At 48.0% G+C, this 22,826-nt stretch overlaps 1 protein-coding gene across 6 annotated transcripts in view; it reads right to left on the reverse strand.

Annotated features, from left to right (window-relative positions):
* Positions 1-6,022, reverse strand: part of HUNK (hormonally up-regulated Neu-associated kinase) — a 128,694-nt gene extending 122,672 nt beyond the window's left edge. For all 6 annotated transcript variants that reach the window (XM_025281744.3, XM_006074586.4, XR_003108226.3 and 3 more), the window contains exon 1: positions 5,732-6,022. In XM_025281744.3, coding sequence (XP_025137529.2) covers positions 5,732-6,007 — 276 coding nt within the window. In that variant the 5' untranslated portion in view covers positions 6,008-6,022. The remainder of the gene's footprint in view (positions 1-5,731) is intronic.
* Between the last annotated feature and the right edge of the window lie 16,804 nt (positions 6,023-22,826).

The following is a 22,826-nucleotide window of genomic DNA, read 5'->3' on the forward strand; positions in this document are numbered from 1 at the left end:
ATTCAATTCACATCAGCACTTGAAAGCGGCCAGGGCCCAGGCTGAGTGGGGGAAGCGGTTTCGCCAGTTTGCTAAAAATAAGGCTCAGGGATTATCTATAGGTTTCAATTAGCCAAGAGAGCAAGCAGGTTGCTCGGTTACCATGAATAATCGAGATGGGGTGTATAGCCCGAGATAAATGATACCTCGTGCCCAGCCCACTTTTTCACAGAGGACACCCAGCCTGCCCCTTCTCAGGGCAGACGATGGGGGCCAGTCCCCACACCTCCCAGGAGGAGAACCCTGGGCATGGATGACCGCCACGTGGCCCTGGAACAGCCTCCAGCGTGCACACCACTGTAGTTGAGCCCAGCCGGCAGCAATGACTCCACACACCCACAGAGAAAATTTCAGGTTGTGCTCCTCTTCACGGGCATGGTTCAGCACTGTTGTGCTGACTCAAAGCGCCCTTTGAAGTCCTTGGGACTTGAGGATCAATGAACACTGAGAAGCGAGCCCTACGTGCCAATTTCCATCATTCACAAGGACTTCAAAAAGATGAGGCAGGGCAGGAAGTTCAAAAAAGACTGTGCCTTCGAACTGCAGCATGCAATCTCCGAAATTATAGGCACAGCCTTACACACGCGACTCTTAGAGCAGGTGCTTTTTGCCCGATGCCTCTCACTTGCCAAGAAATCCCTGCTGAGGGTTAATAGGAATATCCAGTTCCCTAAGCATTTCTTGTGCCTCAGAGCTATTACCGCTAAATTTCTAGCACTTAAAAAAAAAAAATTACAGGATTTAGCACCTGTTTGTCTCCGAAATACTTGCTAAAAAGGGATCTGCCAAAAGGCCACCTCTAAAATTAGTCATATTTCCTGCTCTGAAAAACATAGTAAATTCTATTTTTAGTAACTCCTTCACTCCAGGTACCTGGAGCTATTATGCTCGGGCATAATTATTGGCAACTTCCTAAGCAGGCAACCCTTATTTTTAGCCCCAAAATAGCTCCAATGAAAATGATTAACAGGCTTTAAAAAAAAAACTAAGGGTTAGAACAAGGTATTTAAGCATCTTAACCAATCATTTTACGTACCTAACTTCACAGAGACTTAATCACCGAAAAAAAGTAATTGCGGCAATAACTATTTTCCCTTCCTGCAGTTTTGCCTGTCGGTGAAAACAGCTCTATACCTGAAGGCAGCTACGCTCATCCCTGTCAGCCTCTCCAACTATACTTTCTTCATGTTTTAAATGTGATAACCTTGGGCCTTCCCGGTGGCCCAGCGATTAAGGATCCACCTGCCAATGCAGGGGACCCGGGTTCGATCCCTGGTCCCGGGAGATCCTGCAAGTCGCTAGGCAACTGAGCCAGCGAGGCACAACTGCTGAGCCCCTGCTCTAGACCCACGTCACCACTACCGCCCTCATGTGCTGTGACGACTGGAGTCTGTGCATCCTCGACCCCGTGCTCCGCAACGAGAGAAGCCACTGCAATGAGAAGTCCATGCACCACAACGAAGAGCAGCCCGCGCAGCAACAAAGACCCAGTGCAGCCATAGAGAGAGAAACAAATACTTTTGAAAAATTAAGTACCATAACCTATCAAGTGCCAGAGACTCTGCATTGCCCAGGTATTGGGGACCAGCATCAAAGGCTGTGAGCACACCTCCCCCCTGGGTCTTTACAAGTTATCACTTCATACTCCTGCACGGCAACTTCATTCTTTGTCTCAAAGCCACCGAGAATCCTTTTCAAAGTCTGATCCTGTCATCATTTTTTTTCCTCGTCTAATCATCAACTTAGTCAAAGACAAGACTGAGAATGTGCCGGTTAAGAGTTTCACATGATCTAGTGAATGATTTATTTTTAAAGCCACGTTAAGGCAGGCTGTACCACCTGAAAGCTCCTAGAGGACGAAGTGAGGCCCTGCCCAAAGCCGTCGGTTTTTTTCAAGCAGTAAAAGGGCCAACCGGATTCAAATGACTCTCAAACAACTTTGGAAAGAGATATGCAAAAGAAAAGCCAGGGCCGGGGGAGGTGGGGTGGGGGGGGGGGATTCTTTCCTGCAGGCAGTGATGAGAAAAGGTGCCTCTTGATAAGATAGGATTGGATGAAAGTCAGGGAAAAGTGTCTCATTTTTCAACCTGATTCAGACAGTAATTCCCAGCGTGCCGTGGAGGATGGCACCCATAGCTTTTTGGAAACGTGCACAAATCAAAATGCAACACACACCAAGTGCCCTAAACCAGTGATACTCTGGATTTTGGCATAAATCACCCAAAACAACATGCCCAGTTTGAGACCACAACTGCGGGCGTGGGGCGCCTCCTCTTCTTCCTTTTCTCCATTCCCCTCTGCAGATTTTTCCTGAACTGATTCCTCAGGACAGGTTGCCCTGGATCCTCACACTCTGGGGATGGTGTGGGGGGCAGGGGCGGGGGAGAATACATCGATTCCTCCACACACACATCTTAGTACATCATTCATGACTTCATGTGTGGTCTGTGGTCTGTGTCCTCTCAAAAAGAAAGGAAAAGAGAAAAGTGAAGAGCTTTCTCCAAAAAGTATGCACCTCCCCCAAGGGGAAATTATTGAGAGGAGAGGGCCTCCTGGGACACTCACATCACCCACTCTGGGGACATTTCATTTCCCTTCCTCCAGGTCCTGTCACCTCCAGTTGTTCCCTAGCTTGGCTCTCAGGAGTAACTACTCTCTGGGTGAAATCTCTATTAATAGGTCACCTTTTAAAGAGACCTGGAAGGCTGCAAATTGTGTGAGGTTGATTTCACCTTTGTTTTGTTCTTAGTAAGACAGGATCCAGCACATGAGTGGGGCTGGGGACTCATCAACTCAGCAGTCCTTCCTAGGTAGAGTCATCTCACACACACACACACACACACACACACACACAAGGTAGAGTCATGTACACACACACACACACACACACACATTTTAATCTCTACAATCTGCCAAAACCCCAAATCTATTAGTTAAGCATTAAGGCATTATTCGGAGAAGGCAATGGCACCCTACTCCAGTACTCTTGCCTGGAAAATCCCATGGACGGAGGGGCCTGGTAGGCTGCAGTTCATGGGGTCCAGAAGAGTTGGACACGACTGAGCGACTTCACTTTCACTTTTCACTTTCATGCATTGGAGAAGGAAATGGCAACCCACTCCAGTGTTCTTGCCTGGAGAATCCCTGGGACAGGGGAGCCTGGTGGGCTGCCGTCTACGGGGTGGCACATAGTTTCACACGACTGAAACGACTTAGCAGCAGCAGCAGCAAGGCGTTATTGGATCTGTGAGATAAAAGCTATGAATGACACCCATCGTTTCTTTAAAGCTGGCCATTATGTGAACTAAAATCCAGACTTCTCAGGAGGCTTGCAGTCCCGGAGCCCCTGATTGTCCCTGCTGAAGTAGGGCACACATCAGAAATATCTCCCACTCTGCTCCACCACTCTAAGATCCACCTTCCTTAACTAGATTCAATCAATTAGTCCAGCGCAATAATTTTACGTCCAATTAATTGGTCCTCCCCTTGCGGAGAGGAAGTGAAATGCAGCGTTTGAAAAAGACAAGATGAGATAAACGGGCGTGAGCCCCTAAGGGGTGCGGGGGGTGGGGCGGAATCCTCACTGGACCCCATCCGGGCAGGAATTCCTCGCATTCCAGAGTGCCTGGGGGCCCAGCCCTGAGCTACAGAACCGCAGCACCCGGCTAGGGACTGAGTTCGGAGTGCAACCCCGGGCCGTTCAGCCAAAGCACACAGCCTGATGTTAGGGAGGGAAAGGGCAGTGGCGAGGAGCCGAGCCACAGGAGAGAATAAGGCAGCCCGAACAAGCTAAGCGGCCGGGCAGGGGGAGCGCGCGCGCGCCTAAACGTTGCCCATTATGCTGTGAGCAGAGCACCTCGTCTCTTTCTGCTAAGTTTCAAAGAGGAAACGGACGTAACCAGACTGACTCCTCTACATTTCGAGTGAAAAGTAAGTTCTATCACCAGTGCCAGGCACGCGGAAGTGAGCTCTCTGTAATTAGCGAGCCGGATCCGCGGGCATCCCCGCCTTCGCCCAGACGCGATGGGTTAAGTTCCCAGCCCACTGCGAACCCAGGAGTAAGCGGCGCTGCCGCTCACTTTGGACTTAGAAGGAGGTTTGGAGGGGTTTTCTTCTTCTTCTTGAAAGAGCCCCTCCATTCAGTGAGTTCCTCTCCCAAACACTCCCCCTTGTGCATGGAAATTGAAGCCAGAGGCACTTTGAAAACTACTCACTGCTAACCCCACTTGCTAACCCCACTTACCCGAAACAAAGGGGCACACCACCTCGAGAGACTGTAGGAAGGGAACAAGTGACAAGGGTGATGAAGACCTGCAGTCACATGCCAGGGGCTCCAGCACACAGGAGGGAACTGGCAAGAGAGATTAAAGCCAGGAGAAGCTGGGGGTCAGAGGCCAGGGCAGTTCGCTCTGGGGTCAGAGGGCCCACAGCAGTGCGTCCGGGACCCCCAGGCTGGCAGAGGATCCCAGGGCAGAGAGTGGCTGGGCAGGTGGGAAGCCCGGAGCCTCCCTGCCTTTCCCAAACTGCTGGCGTCTCTCTGTCTGAATGGGCCACCAAAGGGGGTTGCTACCCACCCGACCTGGGCTGAGCAAGCCCCAGCCTGGGGTGGGGGTGGGGGGAGCCTTGAGTCTGAGATGACCATGAAGCTCCAGCCTGAAGTGGCTCCAAACTTAGAGTAACTCCCGGGCTAGCTTGCGCAGCATCTCAAAAGTAAGTCATCCTGTATTGAGTTTCTTCTCAGATCTAAGTGAACAGCTGAGGTCTAGCAGGGCCTTGCCTGACAAGGGCTCACACCCTGCTAACTTTCCAAGGGGCTGGAGGGGCTGCTCCAAGGTGTCTGGGGGGCTTGGGGGCGGGAGGAGGTCTTCCTTTGCTTTCCTCGCTTCTAGGAGATAAGGTCTCTCCCAACATCTGAAGTCTGGGGGTATCAGTGCCAGTGGCCCCCACCCCAGCGGCGGGAGTGAGGAGGGAAGGAGGGGGTGGGATGTCTGGGGGTGCGGTGGGGGTGATCCAGGACGTAGGGGCGGGAAGGGTGGATGGTGGGAGGGGCGGCGTGTGAAAACCCTCCTGTGACCAGGTAAAACGTCCCCTAACTCCGCACCCCACAGGTGGGAATGTCCCTGGGGTCTCGGCCTTTCCCTACCTCCTCCCCAGAGCCCGCGAGGGGGATCAGCCTCTAAATTGGCCCCCAAGGGCTGGCTAATCGGCTCTCCCACCTTCAACATCAGGGCCCACGCACTCCAGTCCTGGGCCCAGCTTCTCCACTGATCTTGCCGCCCCTATCGGCTCGAGAGCAGAGTCCCCCCCTCCCCGCACTGCACCCCAACCCCGCGCTGGTGTCCGCCAGGCGGCGCCTTTCGAGATGCAAAAAGGCTGCGGGCGGCTGGCTTCGCGGCGAAACCAGTCGCCCCCCACTCCCCCACCCCACCAGGGAAAGTGACTCCAGATCGCTCCTCTGGGAAATGCCAGAATCCTGGTCTGCGAGAGCTAGCGCACGCGTTTGGCTCGACCCCGCGTTCAACCCGAGAGGAAAAGCAGGCGGAGCGGGGAGGTGCTGGGCCGGGGCTCCGCAGCCAGACTCGCAGCGCAGGGCTGGCTCCCCGTAGGGTCCCCGCCGCCCCTCCCGCCCCGATCTCCCATCCCGGGGCTGAGAGGCGGGGAGATCCAGGGGCCAGCGCCCCGGGCGGCTCACCTTCTCTCCGGTCAGCACGTGCAGCCCCTCGCGCACCTTGGCGAAGGAGCCCTCGCCCAGCTTTCTGCTGCCGATGAGGTAGTTGCCCACGCGCTTGTGGTGCTGGAAGTCGCGGAGCCGCTCTCGGGGCACGCCGCTCACCCAGGCCGGCAGGAAACTTCCTTCGCAGGCGGCCGCCGGCCTGGCAGCGTCCTCGGCGCCGCCGCCGCCGCCGCCGCCGCCGCCCCCGGGCGCCGCCGGCTCGCCCAGGAGCCCGTCCCCCGCCGCCGCCGGCATCGCGCCGCTCCGGTTCGGCTCCCGAGCTCGCGGCTCCTCCTCCTCTTCGGCCGGCTCCCCGGGCTCCTCCCGCCGCCGCCGCCGCCGCCGCAGCTGCCTTGGGCCCGGCCCCGCCCGGCCCGCCGCTCCCGCGCCCCTGGCCGCCGCCGAGCGCGGCGCGCAGACAATAGCGGCCGCCGGGGCCACGGGGTACCGGGGACCCGCCCCCCACCCCCAAGAAGTTCTTTTACTGAGGCTCCTTGCGGAGACCCTGCCCCGAGTCCCGTCCAGGCGGCTAGTGACCGTCTCCTGGCTCGGGTGCGCGGGGAGCGCGCCGGCCGTGGAGGGGCGTTGGGGCGGCGGGGGGCGCGATCCTGTGCCGGGTCCCGGAGCCGAGATGTCTGGTCCCGGAGCCTGGGGCGCCTCGGCCGCCTCCGCCCTCGCCGCCACCGGCTGGCCCGCACGGACGCGGGTCCGGCTTGCTAGTTCCTAGCTGCGCGCCGGGCGGCCGCTCCCGCCCGAGAGCCGGCGCGCGCGGCGGGCTGCAGGCGCCCTCTGGAAGGCAGCAGAAGAAAGCCCCATTCAGTTTGAATTTGCAGAAATTTAATCCGGTCGCGGGCGGCGGGAACAGATGCGAGCTCCACTCCGCAGCGTGTGCACTTTCAAATCCCTCGTAGCCCCTCCTTCCCCGCGCGCAACAGCCAAACTCGACCCTCGCCGGAGAGGGGAGGGCCCTAGGAGGAGGGCGGCGGGGCCACCTGAGCTCCAGACAGGGGGGGACCCCGCGCGGCCTCTGAGACGCGCGCTCCCGGGCCGCCCAAATCGGGCCGCCTCCGCTTGTGCCTCTCGCCCGGCTTCTGGGCTTGGGCTTTCTGGACCTTTCGGCTTAGAAATCCGCCACCAGCAGCCGCACCCACCCGGGGCAGGAGGAAAGGAAGGAGGCGCTCTCGAAGCCGGTGGACTGTGGTTTAAGTGCCCGGTATCCAGCCCCGGGCCCCGCACACAGTAGGACCCTCTGGACCCCGGATGAATGGATAGAGGGATGGGTGGATGGATGGAAGGATGGAGTGGCGAAAGCCTGGGCTTACACCAGGCGGGCACGCGGTGTTGGAGGAGGAGCAGCCGCAACAATAATAGTAGCAGCAGCAACGTAGGAATCAGGGCGTTTGCTCCCTCTGCTTGTACATTTACACCTTCGCTGCTTTCCATTGAAACGATGCCGGCGATTGCAGGACGCGGTGGACCAGCGCTCCCTGCTCCTGGAGGCTTTTGTTGTGAGGCGCCCGGACCCTGCTCATCTCTGGTAAACAAGTGCAACCGCCCTGACCACTCTGATCCTCTCCGGGATCCCCAAAGTCTTCTCAAAGCAAAAAATGAGGGCAGGGAGGTGGGGGTGGCGAGTGGAGGGCTGGTAGGGGGAGATACCCCCCTTTTGTATTGCAAAATGCTACCTGTTGAGCAGCCAGATAAAAGGCGCCAGCGTTTAATGCGTACTTAACCCCCCGTCAGAGTTACAGCATCGGAGCTGAAAGGCAGGATTTGGTCCTAACCAAGTTCCTTTCACTACTAATTCCTTGGTAAACAATTATGGCACGATCCACGTCAGTGCTCTGAGATTGGGGCGGGGCAGGATGAGAAAGGGATGCTCGGCAGTCATTAATCCAGTGTCTCCGGGGCTTTCTGACCCAGAGAAACGCCTATTTTAAGTAGATCTCGTTTCAAAAATGCTATAATCAGCTACTCACGGGTTATGACTGAGGTTGTTTTCCATCAGCCTTCTCGTCGTTCCCTTTTCCCAATATTAAAAATACACTTTAAAAATGTTTTTCTTGTTGTGCCTAAGGGGCTTCTTTACCACCACTCCACTCCCATAATTTCTGCAAGGCCAATGTAATCACAAGAATGTCTCAGATTCAGCAATCAAATGTTAGGACAATGGAAGGCAGGGGAGAGAAAGGCTGTATGACCAGCACCGTGCCTGAAGAGTGAATGTTTAACAAACATCTCATGGATGACAAATATGGAGCTCACTTTGAGAGCGAAACCATTCTGCCTCTTCTTTCAGAGAAAGGTTTTAGAGTTTTCCCAATTAATAGCATGTGTATTAGTAGAGTATTGCTGTTCAGTCACCAAGTCCTGCCTGACTGTTTGCCACTCCAAGAACTGCAGCATACGAGGGTCCCCTGTCCTTCACTATCTCCCGGAGTTTGCTCAGACTCATGTCCATTGAGTTGGTGATGCCATCCAACCATCTCATCTTCTGCTGCCCTCTTCTCCTGCCTTCAATCTTTCCCAGCATTAGGGTCTTTTCCAATGAGTTGGCTCTTTGCATCAGGTGGCCAAAGTATTGGAGCTTCAGCTTCAGCATCAGTCCTTCCAATGAATATTTAGGGTTGATTTTCTTTAGGATTGACTGGTTTGCTCTCCTTGCTGTCCAAGGGACTCTTAACTTTCTTTAAATTTTTGGATAATTAGCTCTGTATGAAAATGTAGAAATTACTTTCTTATAATGTAAGGCAAATGTCAGAGACAGTTCATCAAAGTGTCTTTATGGAATTAAAAAAAAAGCTAGCTAATTCTTCCATACATGGTGGAAGACATTTACAATGAAATAGAGATTTTCTTTCCTTTTAATTATCCTCTTGGGGTGGAGGTCAGGAAAGGGGTGAAGAAGAGAGAAAATCCAAGCCCGTTAAATCTTTTTCAAGCCTGATGCCTGGGTTTGATTCAAGCTCACTGCTAACTCCATCAGCTGGGATGGATGCCAAAGAGAAGTCCAGATCCTACCCTTCCTGGGCTTCGTAACTGGTGTTTGAACTACAGGTCCTGTTCTCTGAAATGGCCTTGTTTAATAAGGAATAACCCCAGAAATCTCTTTATGTAGGACAGATGAGTACCCAAAACAATGGACTGCCCTCATATGAGACAGAAATGCAGAAAACACCTAGCTGAAAGCACAGTCCAGCACTGAAGACTCTCTACTGATTATCTCGAACTCTATTTCTTATCTGCCTGTGGGACCTCCCTGAGCACTACATTTCAGCTGCCTTCACCTCTGCACCTTTGCCTCTGCCATGAACTTGCCCAGTCAGCTGCCCCAACCCCATTTCTAACCCACACAGACTTTCCCTGCCTCATGAAGCCCTCCACCATCACTGAGCTGCAAGAGGCTAATCGCTCCTCCTTCTTTCTTATTCCATATCCCTCGTTCTTCTTAAGTCCTATATTGTTGTTTTTTAGTCACTAAGTCATGTCTGACTCTTTTGTGACCCCATGGACTGTAGCCCACCAGGCTCCTCTGTCCGTGGGATTCTCCAGGCAAGAATACTGGAGTGGGGTGCCATTTCCTTCTCCAGAGGATCTTTCCCACCCAGGGATCGAACCTGCGTCTCCTGCATTGGAAGTTGTATTTTTTACCACTAAGCCACTGGGGAAGCCCCCCAAAGTCCTATGTTACTTCCTACTGAATGTCTTGCTTCTCTTTTAGACTCTTTGCAAATGGGAGCTCCCTTATTTTATATTGATATTTGCCCTGGAGCACCTAGCACAGTGCCTGAGACATGGCCATTTCTCAGTATATATTTATTGCATAAGTGAAAGCAATTGTTCATGGATTCTCAAATGAGTGGAGTTTAGTTGCTCCAGACAGGAAGATCCCCCTCTGTCCTGGGGAAAGACATTTCTAACAGTTTTCTAAAGAGTTGGTTGCCTATGGGTGGTCAACAAATATAACTGTTTGTCTTGTCAGAGTCGGACAATTCTCTAACTTAGATGCATTAACCCTTTAAAAAAAAATTTACCAACGACAGTGGGCTGGAAAGCCGTGAAAAGCTTTCTCAGTTGACTTGTACCAGCTGCTTCCTTCCTCCCTGTCTCCTTCTCCATCTCCTCCCACCATATGGCTGGGAGACGATCTGTGTGCTCCCACAGAACGCCAGCTAGGAGACCCAGCTGGAAGCAGTCAAAGACAATTAGAAGTAATCAGGCTGGCATGGCCAGGAAATGAAAGTTGGCTGGAGGGAGTTAGGCTGGCAGAGCCGGCTGGTGACTGGAGAAGGAAAGCGAAGACAGCAGGCACGAAGAAACTTTGCCTGGAAGACAATTCTCTGAGCACTACCCCTTGATTCTCCCCAAAGAAAGCTGTCGGTTAATCAGAGGCAGGACTCGAACTCATGGTCCCCAGAGTTCATGTCCACCGTGATCTTGTCACAGCACAGAGGCTGAGGAAGGCGGAGTCCCCTCCGGCACGGGCTGGGGTGGGGAGGCAACTTCGCCTGGCTCTGAAGAGCGGACCGCATGCGGTACCTAGCAGTGAACTCCTTGTCTGAAAGTGAGTCGTGACTCACCATCTCCCCGTGCCCCCGTCTCCTCCATCTATAAAACTGGGGTATTGAGGAAGCGTGAGGATTCAGCGAGATGATGCACACAGAGCATTCAGCCCAGAGCCTGGCACTGAGAAGCACCTGGTAAATTTTAGCTCTCACCCCTTCAGTCAATACTGGCATCATCACCACACTTGGAAAAGTCACTCCAGAATGCCACACACACAACTGCCCTTATCACAGAGGAAGCCAAAGCATTTCCTCCAGTTTGGACCACTTCCCTAAGTCAGAGTCCTGTGACCAACCGCCTTCTTCTCCACCAGGCTGTCTGAAAGGATCTCGGACTTACACTGGGCTCAGCGCACGCACACACACACACCGCCCTACTCCTATCCTAGGGCTTCACCCAAATTTGCCCCAAAATTTAAGAGTCATCCTCTGCTTTCTCTCCTTCCTGGGTCTCATATCCAGTCCCTCAGCAAATGTCAGTTCTGTTCAGTTCAGTCGCTCAGTCGCCTCTGACTCTTTGTGACCCCATGGACTGCAGCACGCAAGGCCACCCGCGTTTGACCAGAGCTCATCACCTTCACCTCTGTCACCCTCTTCAAGCCAGCCACCAGGCTCTCTCTCATCCTAATCCATGTCCTAAAGGAAATCAGCCCTGAGTATTCATTGGAAGGACTGATGCTGAAGCTGAAGTTCTAATACTTTGGCCACCAGATGCGAAGAGCCGACTCATTGGAAAAGACCCTGATGCTGGGAAAGACCGAGGGCAAAAGGAGAAGGGGACTGCAGACCATGAGATGGTTAGATAGCATCACCGACTCCACGGACATGAGTTTGAGCAAACCCAGGAGATAGTGAAGGACAGGGGATCCTGGCGTGCTACAGTCCATGGGGTCACAAAGAATCGGACACAACTTAGCAACTGAACAATAACAACAATTTAAGGTTTGGTCCCTTCCTCCAAATTCCAGAGGGAGGCTATTGAGAAGAAATGAAAGTTAAAGTGTTTTCTAGAAAGAGGCCCTCACACCTTCCCCTCCACCGACCATTTCTCCTTGCTTGCATTTCTCATTGTCGGTCAACACCAACAACATCCTCACCAGCAACATCCCTGTGGACCACGAGGCGCTTCCCCCTCTGTGACCCCTCCCATTACTTCTCCCACCTCACCTCCCCTTTTCACTCCAGTGAAGCCACACCAGGCTGCCTGTTGCTCCCACGAGTACCAGGCTTACTCCTGCAGTGGGCCCTTTAACTTATGCATTCCCTAAAAAAACTTCCTCCCAAATACCTGTTTCTTCGGGTCTTGGTTCAAATGTCACCCCCTCTGTGAGCCTGGGTCTGACCCCTTCGTTTACAATGCAGACCTCCCCCAGACTCTCACCTCCCCAACCCCCTCTTCCCCTTCTCTGCTTGATTTTCCTTCCTGGCACTTAACACCACCGACAAATCATGCATTTTCCTTATTTACTTTGTTTACCTTCTGTCTCCTTTCCTAGAATGGAGGCTCCATGAGGGCTGGGACTTCAGTTCAGGGCTCTCTGCCTGGAGCCAGGCGTACAGGAAGTACTCAATACACATCTGTCCTGATTGAATGAATTTGTGATTCACAGGTTCTCCCACAGCCAAAGAGGGGACCGTGATACACGAGAAAGCAGAAAAAAAGAAACACAGCGAAACTGAGTTCTGCTAGAGAAAGCATACATCATCAAGACAGATTTGAAAGAAAAAAAAAAAGAATCAATAACCATGCCACAAAGATAAACCTCCAAGCAAGCTCATTTGTAGTGTGGCAGGAAGGGAAAGGCTATTATTAGCACTAAGGTTGGAAATTGATGACCCCCATTATGGGTGCTAACCCTTGTCTGGTTCTGGCTGGGGACTGGGCGGCACCCGGCAGCATCCTGGGGTCTGCAGTGACCCCTGAGTGAGCACACAGTGGAGCAGCTCTAGAATGTGAGTGCTGGGCGGGGGGTCAGAGAGGAAGGACACCGGGGAACTGAGTCCACTCATCTGTTGCAGGTCGGGCACACAGGCAGGCTGACTGCACAAGCCTGCCCTGGGCGGTCCAGTGGCCGGACTCAGACAAACGAGAGTCAGGCGCCGCCTGCTGGCGACTGGGCTCTGATTTCCCTCCACTCAACTGCCCAAGGAGCCACAGAATACCAGTCTGGAAACCAGAATCGACACTCACCAGCCCGTTCGGTGACCCTGAGTAGGGCATTTACTATCTCTGACCTCACTTCTCTCCGTCTCTAAAGGGAATAACTCCTTCCTGTCACTCCTAGTCCCCAGGACTGCCGCCTGGATAAAATGAAGCAAATTGGCGTGAATGTGCCTCTCTTAAATGGAAGCTACTTTGGTCGCTGGTGTCTTAAGCCAAAACGCAAAGTGTCTGGGGCATACATTCTCGTGGTTGTTCAGTCTCCAAGTCAGGTCTGACTCTCTGGCGATCCTGTGAAATGTAGCCCACCAGGTTCCTCTGTCCATAGGATTCTCCAGGCAAGAATACTGGAGTGGTTTGCCATTCCCTTCTCTAGGGAAACTTCCAGACCCAGGGATCAAATCCAAGTCTCCTGAATTGGCAGGCAGATTCTTTACCACTAAGCCACCAGGGAAGCCCTGGTTATACATTGTATGTATTAGCCACTCAGTCGTGTCCAATACTTTGTGACTCCATGGACTATAGCCCACCAGGCTCCTCTGTCCATGGAATTCTCCAGGTAAGAATACTAGAGGGGGTTGCCATTCCCTTCTCAAGGGGATCTTCCCAGCCCAGGGATTGAACCCGGGTCTCCTGCATTGCAGGCAGATTCTTTATCATCTGAGCCACCAGGGCTATCCTTCGAAAACAATAAATTTAAAATAAAATGGAAAGTGAATCGTTGAAAAGATGTGGTTATTCAGAGCCTCTTCCTTTCAAGGCAGAGGCTTTCTGGGGAGTACTGACATGGGTAGAGACATCTTCATTTGTGCCTACGGTCATAGGTCCATCCACATACCCCACCTCAGACCTCCTTGAACAATGACCTTCCAATGTTTCTCCTTCCAGTAATGTTAGTTGCTCAGTGTCCGACTCTTTGTGACCCCATGAGCTGTAGCCTGACAGGTTCCTCTGTCCATGGGATTCTCCAGCCAAGAATACTGGAGTGGATTGCCGTTCCCTTCTCCAGAGACCCCTTATCAGCTGACAAGCCATCTGTTACTGCTGATGAGTCTATGTGTAGAGATAGGAGATAGATGGTTGACATATGTTTTCCATCTAGACCAGCAGATAACCAAATACACCACTGAAGCTCCACCCATTAGAAGGAAGGCCAATCCTGGGGACAGTCAAAGCAAATCACTGTGTGTTTTTGGCTTGTAACCATACACACAAACCAACACCCAAGCTCGTCCTTTTTCCTCCTCCATCAGGGAGCCACCAGATCCCCCTTCCAAATGTGGCCACAGACGTGAGCTGACGGAAGGTTGCAGATTTCACAATGGTATAGTTATGGAGATCTGAGCTGCCCGCTTGTACAGCTTGCATGGTCCTCAGGCCATGGTTATGCTCCATCCCAGAAGACTTCACTGGGGATGGATGGTCCAAGTCCAAGAGCCATGGATGGGAAGTTCATTCTGGCTGTTGACAAGAGGCCCCAGTGCCTTGCCCTATAGACTTCTCCAAATAGTTTGACTATCCTCATGACAAGGCTTCCTCTCAGTGCAGTAACCTGTAAGAGAATGCAAAGCGGAAGCCTCAATAACTTTGCTTTCAAGAATTTTATTGAGTTTTAATAGACACTGAGAACTTTTGTATACTTAAGTAATACAACTGGATAGTTTGATATGTGTATACATTGCAAAATATTCACCATAATCAAGTCAATAAATACATCCATCCCCTCACATTCAGTTCAGTTCAGTTGCTCTGTCATGTCCAACTCTTTGTGACCCCATGGACTGCAGCATGCCAGGCCTCCCTGTCCATCACCCACTACCAGAATTTACTCAAACTCATGTCCATTGAGTTGGTGATGCCACCCAACCATCTCGTCCTCTGTAGTCCCCTTCTCCTCCTGCCTTCAATCTTTCCCAGCATCAGGGTCTTTTCCAAAGAGTCCGCTCTTCACATCAGGTGGCCAAATATTGGAGTTTCAGTTTCAACATCAGTCCTTCCAATGAATAGTCAGGCCTCATTTCCTTTAGGATGGACTGGTTGGATCTTGGATCTCCTTGCTGTCCAAAGGACTCTCAAGAGTTTTCTCCAACACCACAGTTCAAAAACATCAATTTTTCAGTGCTCAGCTTTCTTTATAGTCCAACTCTCACATCCATACATGACTATTGGAAAAACCATAGCTTTGACTAGGTGGACCTTTGTTGACAAAGTAACATTGTTACTTTTTAATATGCTGTCTAGGTTGGTCATAATTTTCCTTCCAAGGAGTAAGTGTCTTTTAATTTCATGGCTGCAGTCACCATCTGCAATGATTTTGGAGCTCCAAAAAATAAACTCTGACACTGTTTCCCCATCCATTTCCCATGAAGTGATGGGACCAGATGCCATGATCTTAGTTTTCTGAATGTTGAGCTTTAAGCCAACTTTTTCACTCTCTACTCTCACTTTTATCAAGAGGCTCTTTAGTTCTTCTTCACTTTCTGCCATAAGGGTGGTGTCATCTGCATGTCTGAGGTTATTGATACTTCTCCGAGCAATCTTGATTCCAGCTTATGCTTCTTCCACCCCAGCGTTTCTCATGATGTACTCTGCATATGAGTTAAATAAGCAGGGTGACAGTATACAGCCTTGACATACTCCTTTCCCAATTTGGAACCAGTCTGTTGTTCCATGCCCAGTTCTAACTGCTGCTTCTTCACCTGCATACAGAAATCTCAGGAGGCAGGTCAGATGGTCTGGTATTCCCATCTCTTAAAGAATTTTCCACAGTTTGTAGTGATCCACACAGTCAAAGGCTTTGACACAGTCAATAAAACAGAAGTAGATGTTTTTCTAGAACTCTTTTGCTTTTTCGATGATCCAACGGATTTTGGCAATCTGATCTCTGGTTCCTCTGCCTTTTCTAAATCCAGCTTGAACATCTGGAAGTTCACAGTTCATGTACTGTTGAAGCCTGGCTTGGAGAATTTTGAGCATTACTTTGCTAACGTGTGAGATGAGTGCAATTGTGCAGTAGTTTGAGCATTCTTTGGCATTGCCTTTCTTTGGGATTGGAATGAAAACTGACCTTTTCCAGTCCTGTGGCCACTGCTGAGTTTTCCAAGTTTGCTGATATATTGAGTGCAACACTTTCACAGCATCATCTTTTAGGATTTGATATAGGTCAACTGGAATTCCATCACCTCCACTAGCTTTGTTCGTAGTGATGCTTCCTAAGGCCCACTTGACTTTGCATTCCAGGATGTCTGGCTCTAGGTAAGTGATCACACCATCGTGATTATCTGGGTCATGAAGATCTTTTTGTACAGTTCTTCTGTGTATTCTTGCCACCTCTTCTTAATATCTTCTGCTTCTGTTAGGTCCATACCATTTCTGTCCTTTATTGTGCCCATCTTTGCCTGAAATGTTCCCTTGATATCTCTAATTATCTTTAAGAGATCTCTAGTCTTGCCCATTCTGTTGTTTTCCTCTATTTCTTTGCATTGATCGCTGAGGAAGGCATTCTTATCTCTCCTTGCTATTCTTTGGAACTCTGCATTCAAATGGGTGTATCTTTCCTTTTCTCCTTTGCCTTTCACTTCTCTTCTTTTCATAGCTGTTTGTAAGGCCTCCTCAGACAACCATTTTGCCTTTTTGCCTTTCTTTTTCTTGGGGATGGTCTTGATCACTGCTTCCTGTACAACGTCATAAACCTCTGTCCATAGTTCTTCAGGCACTCTGTCTATCAGATCTAATCCCTTGAATCTATTTCTCACTTCTAGTGTATAACATAAGGGATTTGATTTAGGTTATACCTGAATGGTATAGTGGTTTTCCCCACTTTCTTCAGTTTAAGTCTGAATTTGATAATAAGGAGTTCATGACCTGAGCCACAGTCAGCTCCCAGTCTTGTCTTTGCTGACTGTATAGAGCTTCTCCATCTTTGACTGCAAAGAATATAATCAATCTGATTTCGGTGTTGACCATCTGGTGATGTCCATGTGTAGAGTCTTCTCTTGTGTTGTTGGAAAAGGGTGTTTGTTATGTCACCTCATATAGTTATCTTTTTTTGTATGTGTGGTTTGAGAAGACTTAATGTTTACCATTTTAGTAAGTTTTCAAGCATACAATATAATATTATTAAGTATAGTCACTTTGTTGTATTACATTAGCTCTCCAGAGCTTATCTTGTGTAACTGAAACTTTTTAGCCCTTGACCAACATCTCCTCATATCCCCTGCTCCCAGCCCCATCCAGTTGTCCACTTCTTTCATGTTTTTTATTTGTTTGTTTCTGGCCATACTGTGTGGCATACAGGTTAGTTCCTGACCAGGGGTTGAACTCCCACCCCCTGTGGGGGAAGACAGTCTTAAACACTGGACCGCCAGGGAAGTCCCATCTTCCCTCCATTTCTATGAGTTTGATCACTTTCGATTCTACAGATTAATAAGAGTAGGCGATATTTGTCTTTCTGTGTCTGCCTTATTGTACTTAGTATTATGTCTTTCAGATTCATCTGTGTTGTTATAAATGCCTGTATTTCCTTCTTATTCGTGGCTGAATAATATTCCACTGTATTTATATGCCACATTTTCTTTATTATTCATCCACGGACCAAGATTTAAGTTGTTTCCGTATTTTGGTTATTGTGAATACCGCTGCAGTGAACATAGGAGCACAGCTAACTCTTCAGGATAAGGATTCATCTCTCTTAGATACGCCTTCATAAGTGAAATTGCTGATCATATGGTAATTCTATTTCAATTTTTTCAGGGCCCTCTATACTGTTTTCCATGTTGTTGCTGTTCAGTCGCTAAATCATGTCCAGTTCTTTGCAGCCCCATGGACTGTACTATGTCAGGCTTCCCTGTCATTCACTATCTCCTGGAGTTTTCACAGATTTGTGTCTATTGAGTTGGTGATGCCATCTAACCATCTTATCTTCTGCTGCCCTCTTCTTTTGCCTTCAATCTTTCCCAGCATCAGGGTCTTTTCCAGTGTTTCCACTGTTTTCCATAGTGTCTATGCTAATTTACATTCCTACCAACAGTACACAGATGTTTCCTTTCCCCGCATCCTCACCAACATTTGTTATCTTTCGTCTTTATGATAATAGCCATTCACACACGTGTGAGGTGATCTCTCATTGTAGTTTTGATTTGCACTTACCTGATGATTAGTTATGACCAACCTAGATAGCATATTCAAAAGCAGAGACATTACTTTGCCAACAAAGGTCCATCTAGTCAAGGCTATGGTTTTTCCTGTGGTCATGTATGGATGTGAGAGTTGGACTGTGAAGAAGGCTGAGCGCTGAAGAATTGATGCTTTTGAACGGTGGTGTTGGAGAAGACTCTTGAGAGTCCCTGGGACTGCAAGGAGATCCAACCAGTCCATTCTGAAGGAGATCAGCCCTGGGATTTCTTTGGAAGGAATGATGCTAAAGCTGAAACTCCAGTACTTCGGCCACCTCATGTGAGGAGTTGACTCATTGGAAAAGACTCTGATGCTGGGAGGGATTGGGGGCAGGAGGAGAAGGGGACGACAGAGGATGAGATGGCTGGATGGCATCACTGACTCGATGGACGTGAGTCTCAGTGAACTCTGGGAGTTGGTGATGGACAGGGAGGCCTGGCGTGTTGAGATTCATGGGGTCGCAAAGAGTCGGACACGACTGAGCAACTGATCTGATCTGATCTGATCTGATGATTAGTGAAGCTTAGCACATTTTCATGTATCCGTTGGCCATCTGTATATCTTCTTTTGAGAAATGTCTATTCAAATCCTTTGTTGTTCAGTCACTCATTCACTTCCAACTCTTGCGACCTCATGGATTGCAGCATGCCAGGCTTCCCTGTCCTTCTCTATCTCTCAGAGTTTGCACAAACTCATGTCCTTTGAGTTGGTGATGCCATCCAACCATCTCATCCTCTGTCATCCCCGACTTCTCCTGCCTTCAGTCTTTACCAGCATCAGGGTTTTTTCAATGAGTTGGCTCTTTACATCAGGTGGCCAGAGTATTGGCGTTTCAGTTTCAGCATCAGTCCTTTGAATGAATATTCAGGGTTGATTTCTTTTAGGATTGACTGGTTTGATCTCCTTGCAGTCCAAGGGACTCTCAAGAGTCTTCTCTAGCACCATAGTTCAAAGGCATCAATTCTTCGGCCCTCAGCTTTTTTCTTGTCCAGCTCTCACACCCATACATGACTACTGGAAAAACCATAGCCTTGACTATATGGACCTTTACCCATTCAGATTCAGATCCTTTACCCATTTTTCAATAAGCTTATCTGCTTTTTTTTATTGAGTTGCATGAGTTCCTTGTATATTTTGGATATTAATTAACCCCTTATCAGATATGTGATTTGCAAATATTTTCTCCTTACCTATAGTTACCTTTTCATTTTGTTGATTGTATCCCAGGAGAGTACTCCCAAATTGATAAGCTCTCCTTTATCTGACTTCATGTTCCACATCCCTTCATCCAACATCTGAGAATTCACTTCCTTCTGTTCTTCTGCTTATGCCAGCATGCTTTGGCTAGGTCCTACAACATATGGTTGCATTGCTCCCTTATTCAGACTAGCACTTCTACCAAATATGTTATGTTGTGACTTAATCCTAGCTACTGATCTCTTGGCTGGGAGGGGAGGTTGGACCAAGGCTTCTGCACCATGCCCAAACAAGAGGAAAGTGTTAGCCCTTAACAGGGGGATGAGACCACAACAGTAAAGAAAAGTGAATCCTCCACTGTCAAGATGGATGTGAAAAGTAAAGGAAATGCAATATATGTGGAGAAAACCATATTTTCAAAAAGATACATGCACTCCAATGTTAATTGCAGCACGATTTACAATGGCCAAGATGTGGAAGCAACCTAAATGTCCATCAAAGGAGAGATGCATTTTAGATTCCACATATAAATGAGAGCCATATTACTCAGCCATAAACAAGAATGAAATAATGCCATTTACAACCACATAAATGGACTTAGAGATTATCATCTTAAGTGGAGTAAGAAAGAGAAAGGCAAATATCATATGATATAACTTATATGTGGAATCGAATATATGACATAAATGAACATATCTATAAAACAGAAACAAACTCACAGACCTAGAGGACAGACTTGTCATTGCCATGAGGTGAGGGTGGATGGATTAGGAATGTGGGATTAGCAGATGCAAACTATCAAATATGAAACAGACACACATAGTTCAGTTCAGTCGCTCAGTCGTGTCCGACTCCTTGCGACCCCATGAACCACAGCACGCCAGGCCTCCCTGTCCATCACCAATTCCCAGAGTTGACTCAAACTCATATCCATTGAGTCAGTGATGCCATCCAGCCATCTCATCCTCTGTTGTCCCCTTCTCCTCCTGCCCCCAATCCCTCCCAGCATCAGGGTCTTTTCCAATGAGTCAACTCTTCACATGACGTGGCCAAAGTACTGGAGTTTCAGCTTCAACATCAGTCCTTCCAATGAACACCCAGGACTGATCTCCTTCAGAATGGACTGGTTGGATCTCCTTGCAGCCCAAGGGACTCTCAAGAGTCTTCTCCAACACCACAGTTCAAAAGCATCAATTCTTTGGCGCTCAGCTTTCTTCACCACCCAACTCTCACATCCATACATGACCACTGGAAAAAACATAGCCTTGACTAGACGGACTTTTGTTGGCAAAGTAATGTCTCTGCTTTTCAATATGCTATCTAGGTTGATCATAACTTTTCTTCCAAGGAGTAAGCGTCTTTTAATTTCATGGCTGCAATCACCATCTGCAGTGATTTTGGAGCCCAAAAAAATAAAGTCTGACACTGTTTCTACTGTTTCCCCATCTATTTCCCATGAAGTGATGGGACCAGATGCCATGATCTTAGTTTTTTGAATGTTGAGCTTTAAGCCAATTCACTCTCCTCTTTCATTTTCATCAAGAGGCTTTTGAGTTCCTCTTCACTTTCTTCCATAAGGGTGGTGTCATCTGCATATCTGAGGTTATTGATATTTCTCCTGGTAATATCCTACTAGATAGCACAGGGAACTATATTTAATACCCCATGATAAACCATAGTGGAAAAGAATATGAAATCCAATATATACATATAACTGTATCACTTTGCTGTACCACTTTGCTGTACAGCCAAAATTAACACATTATAAATCAACTATACTTCAATAAAATTATTTTTTTTAAATAAAAGAAATGTGAAAACTAAATGCTATTTTTAGACCAAAAGCATAAAACATAAAATACAAACCAATCTCAAAAGAGAATCAATAAAGCATATTCACATTAAAGCTTATACAAAGAAATCTAAATGCATAATAGCAAATTCTGAGTCCAGCCTTGTACCAAAAATGTAATAAAAGATTTTAATGCATTCCACCTTAATTAAAGTCAAAATTATAGCCTCTTTGGTAATACAGTACAGTGTACAAAAGAAAACAGGCATAAAAATAAAGCTTTGGTGGCTAATCTATGGTGTGCCTTCATGAATTTCAAGAGAGTGCTGAAGACTGGCAAGGAAGAAAAGTCCAGGCACCAAGGTAAAAACAACTCAATGGAAATATTCTGAGAAAAACCACTGGGCTTTTTTTTCCCATTAGCACACAGAAGAAAAGAAATGTGACATGTCATTGATGAGCTGGGATAGGAATGTATTTCTATTTCCATTTACTTACGCTATCGATGAGTTTCTAGACTTCCTGGGGTTTCTTTCCTTCCAGTTTCATCGATATATAGCGCTGTATAAGTTTAAGGTGTACAACATAGTACAGTCAGAGATCATGATTATGACAATAAATTTAATGAACATCCATCGTTTCACATTCACATAAAATTAAACATTAAAAATTTCTCATCTCTTGTGATGAGAGCTCAGCACTTACTCCCTTAACAACTTGCATACATAACATATGTGTGTGTGTGTGTGCTCAGTCGCTTCAGTCGTGTCTGACTCTTTGCAACCCCATGGACTGTTGCCCACCGTGTTCCTCTATCCATGGGGATTCTCCAGGCAAGAATACTGCAGTGGTTCGCCATGCTCTCCAGGGACCTTCCCAACCCAGGAAGTGAACCGCAGTCTCCTGCACTGCAGGCGGATAACTTACTGTCTGAACCACCAGGGGAGGTGAAGGTGGTTAAAAAGTATACAACTCCAGTTATCAGATAAGTAAGTTCTGAGGATGTAATGTAGAGCATCCTGAGGGTCATCAACAATACTATGTTGTACATTTGAAAAGGGCTAAAAGAGTAACTCATAGTAAGATTCAAAATTGTAGCTATATGACATAATGGATATTAACCAAACTTACTGCGGTAATCACTTAGTAATATAAACAAGCATCAAATCATTATGATGTACAGTATAAACTAGTAAAACCTTAAATGTTAAATGTTGATTATATTTCAAAGTAGGGGGAGAAAACTACTATATATCATTTTATTTTTTATCTAAAAATTGGAAGCCTTTTAGTATTTTATTCCACCAATGATGTTTGCTGTAAGAGACATGAGCAGATATGGATTTTACAGGTTATCTCCCTGATACAGTTGAAGTAGGTGGCCATCACACTGGCTTGCTTCAATATAAGATACCGTGAAGCCAAATGATTCAGAGAATGTGCACCTTTTAAGCATGTAGAATGTACAGTACAAGCTTAAGGAGAGCTTGATTATACACAGATGATCAATTGTAGATGCAGCTACAACAGCATCATGTGTGTGACAGCCAGTATCCTTATTCTGCAACTCTAGTTAGACTGTAAAAGTTAGATTATGCATCAGGATAACACCCATCATTAATATAACTAGAGGTGTGCCACCATGAAAGAGACAAGATGGTCCCCAACCAGATTAAAACTCATAGAACACAATTGTGTTCCAAGAGATGAAATGTCATATCACTATCATAAAACTGAAAACTTGAATCACCTCTCTGTGTGCATCTAGGCTCCGGGTTTTTGTTCAAGCAAGTTTGCAAGTCATGCAGCACAAGTAATTTGCTCTGTGACGCCTCTCACCCTGCAATTTTCTCTGCTACACAGAACCAAGAAGAATTGGTTTGCAGGGGGATTCAATTACTAGGGACGCATTTCATTTTCAAATCTGAACATTTTTGCAAACTTGGCTATTTTTAGAAAGCCTCCTGAGATTTCTTTTCAGAAGCACTCCTGATTTTACGGAAATAAAAAAAAAAGCAAAAGTCATTAAGATCAACATTTAGAAGAGATTAAAAAATACATGAATGCTTTATTGTTTTAAAGACAAGAAATCTCATTTAAAACTTGCAAGTGCATGAACCTAGAGTCTGTCATACAGAGTGAAGTTGGAAGGAGAAAAACAAATATCATTTATTACTGCATATA

This window comes from Bubalus bubalis, chromosome 1 (genome assembly GCF_019923935.1).
Source record: "Bubalus bubalis isolate 160015118507 breed Murrah chromosome 1, NDDB_SH_1, whole genome shotgun sequence".
Classification (NCBI taxonomy): Eukaryota; Metazoa; Chordata; class Mammalia; order Artiodactyla; family Bovidae; genus Bubalus; species Bubalus bubalis.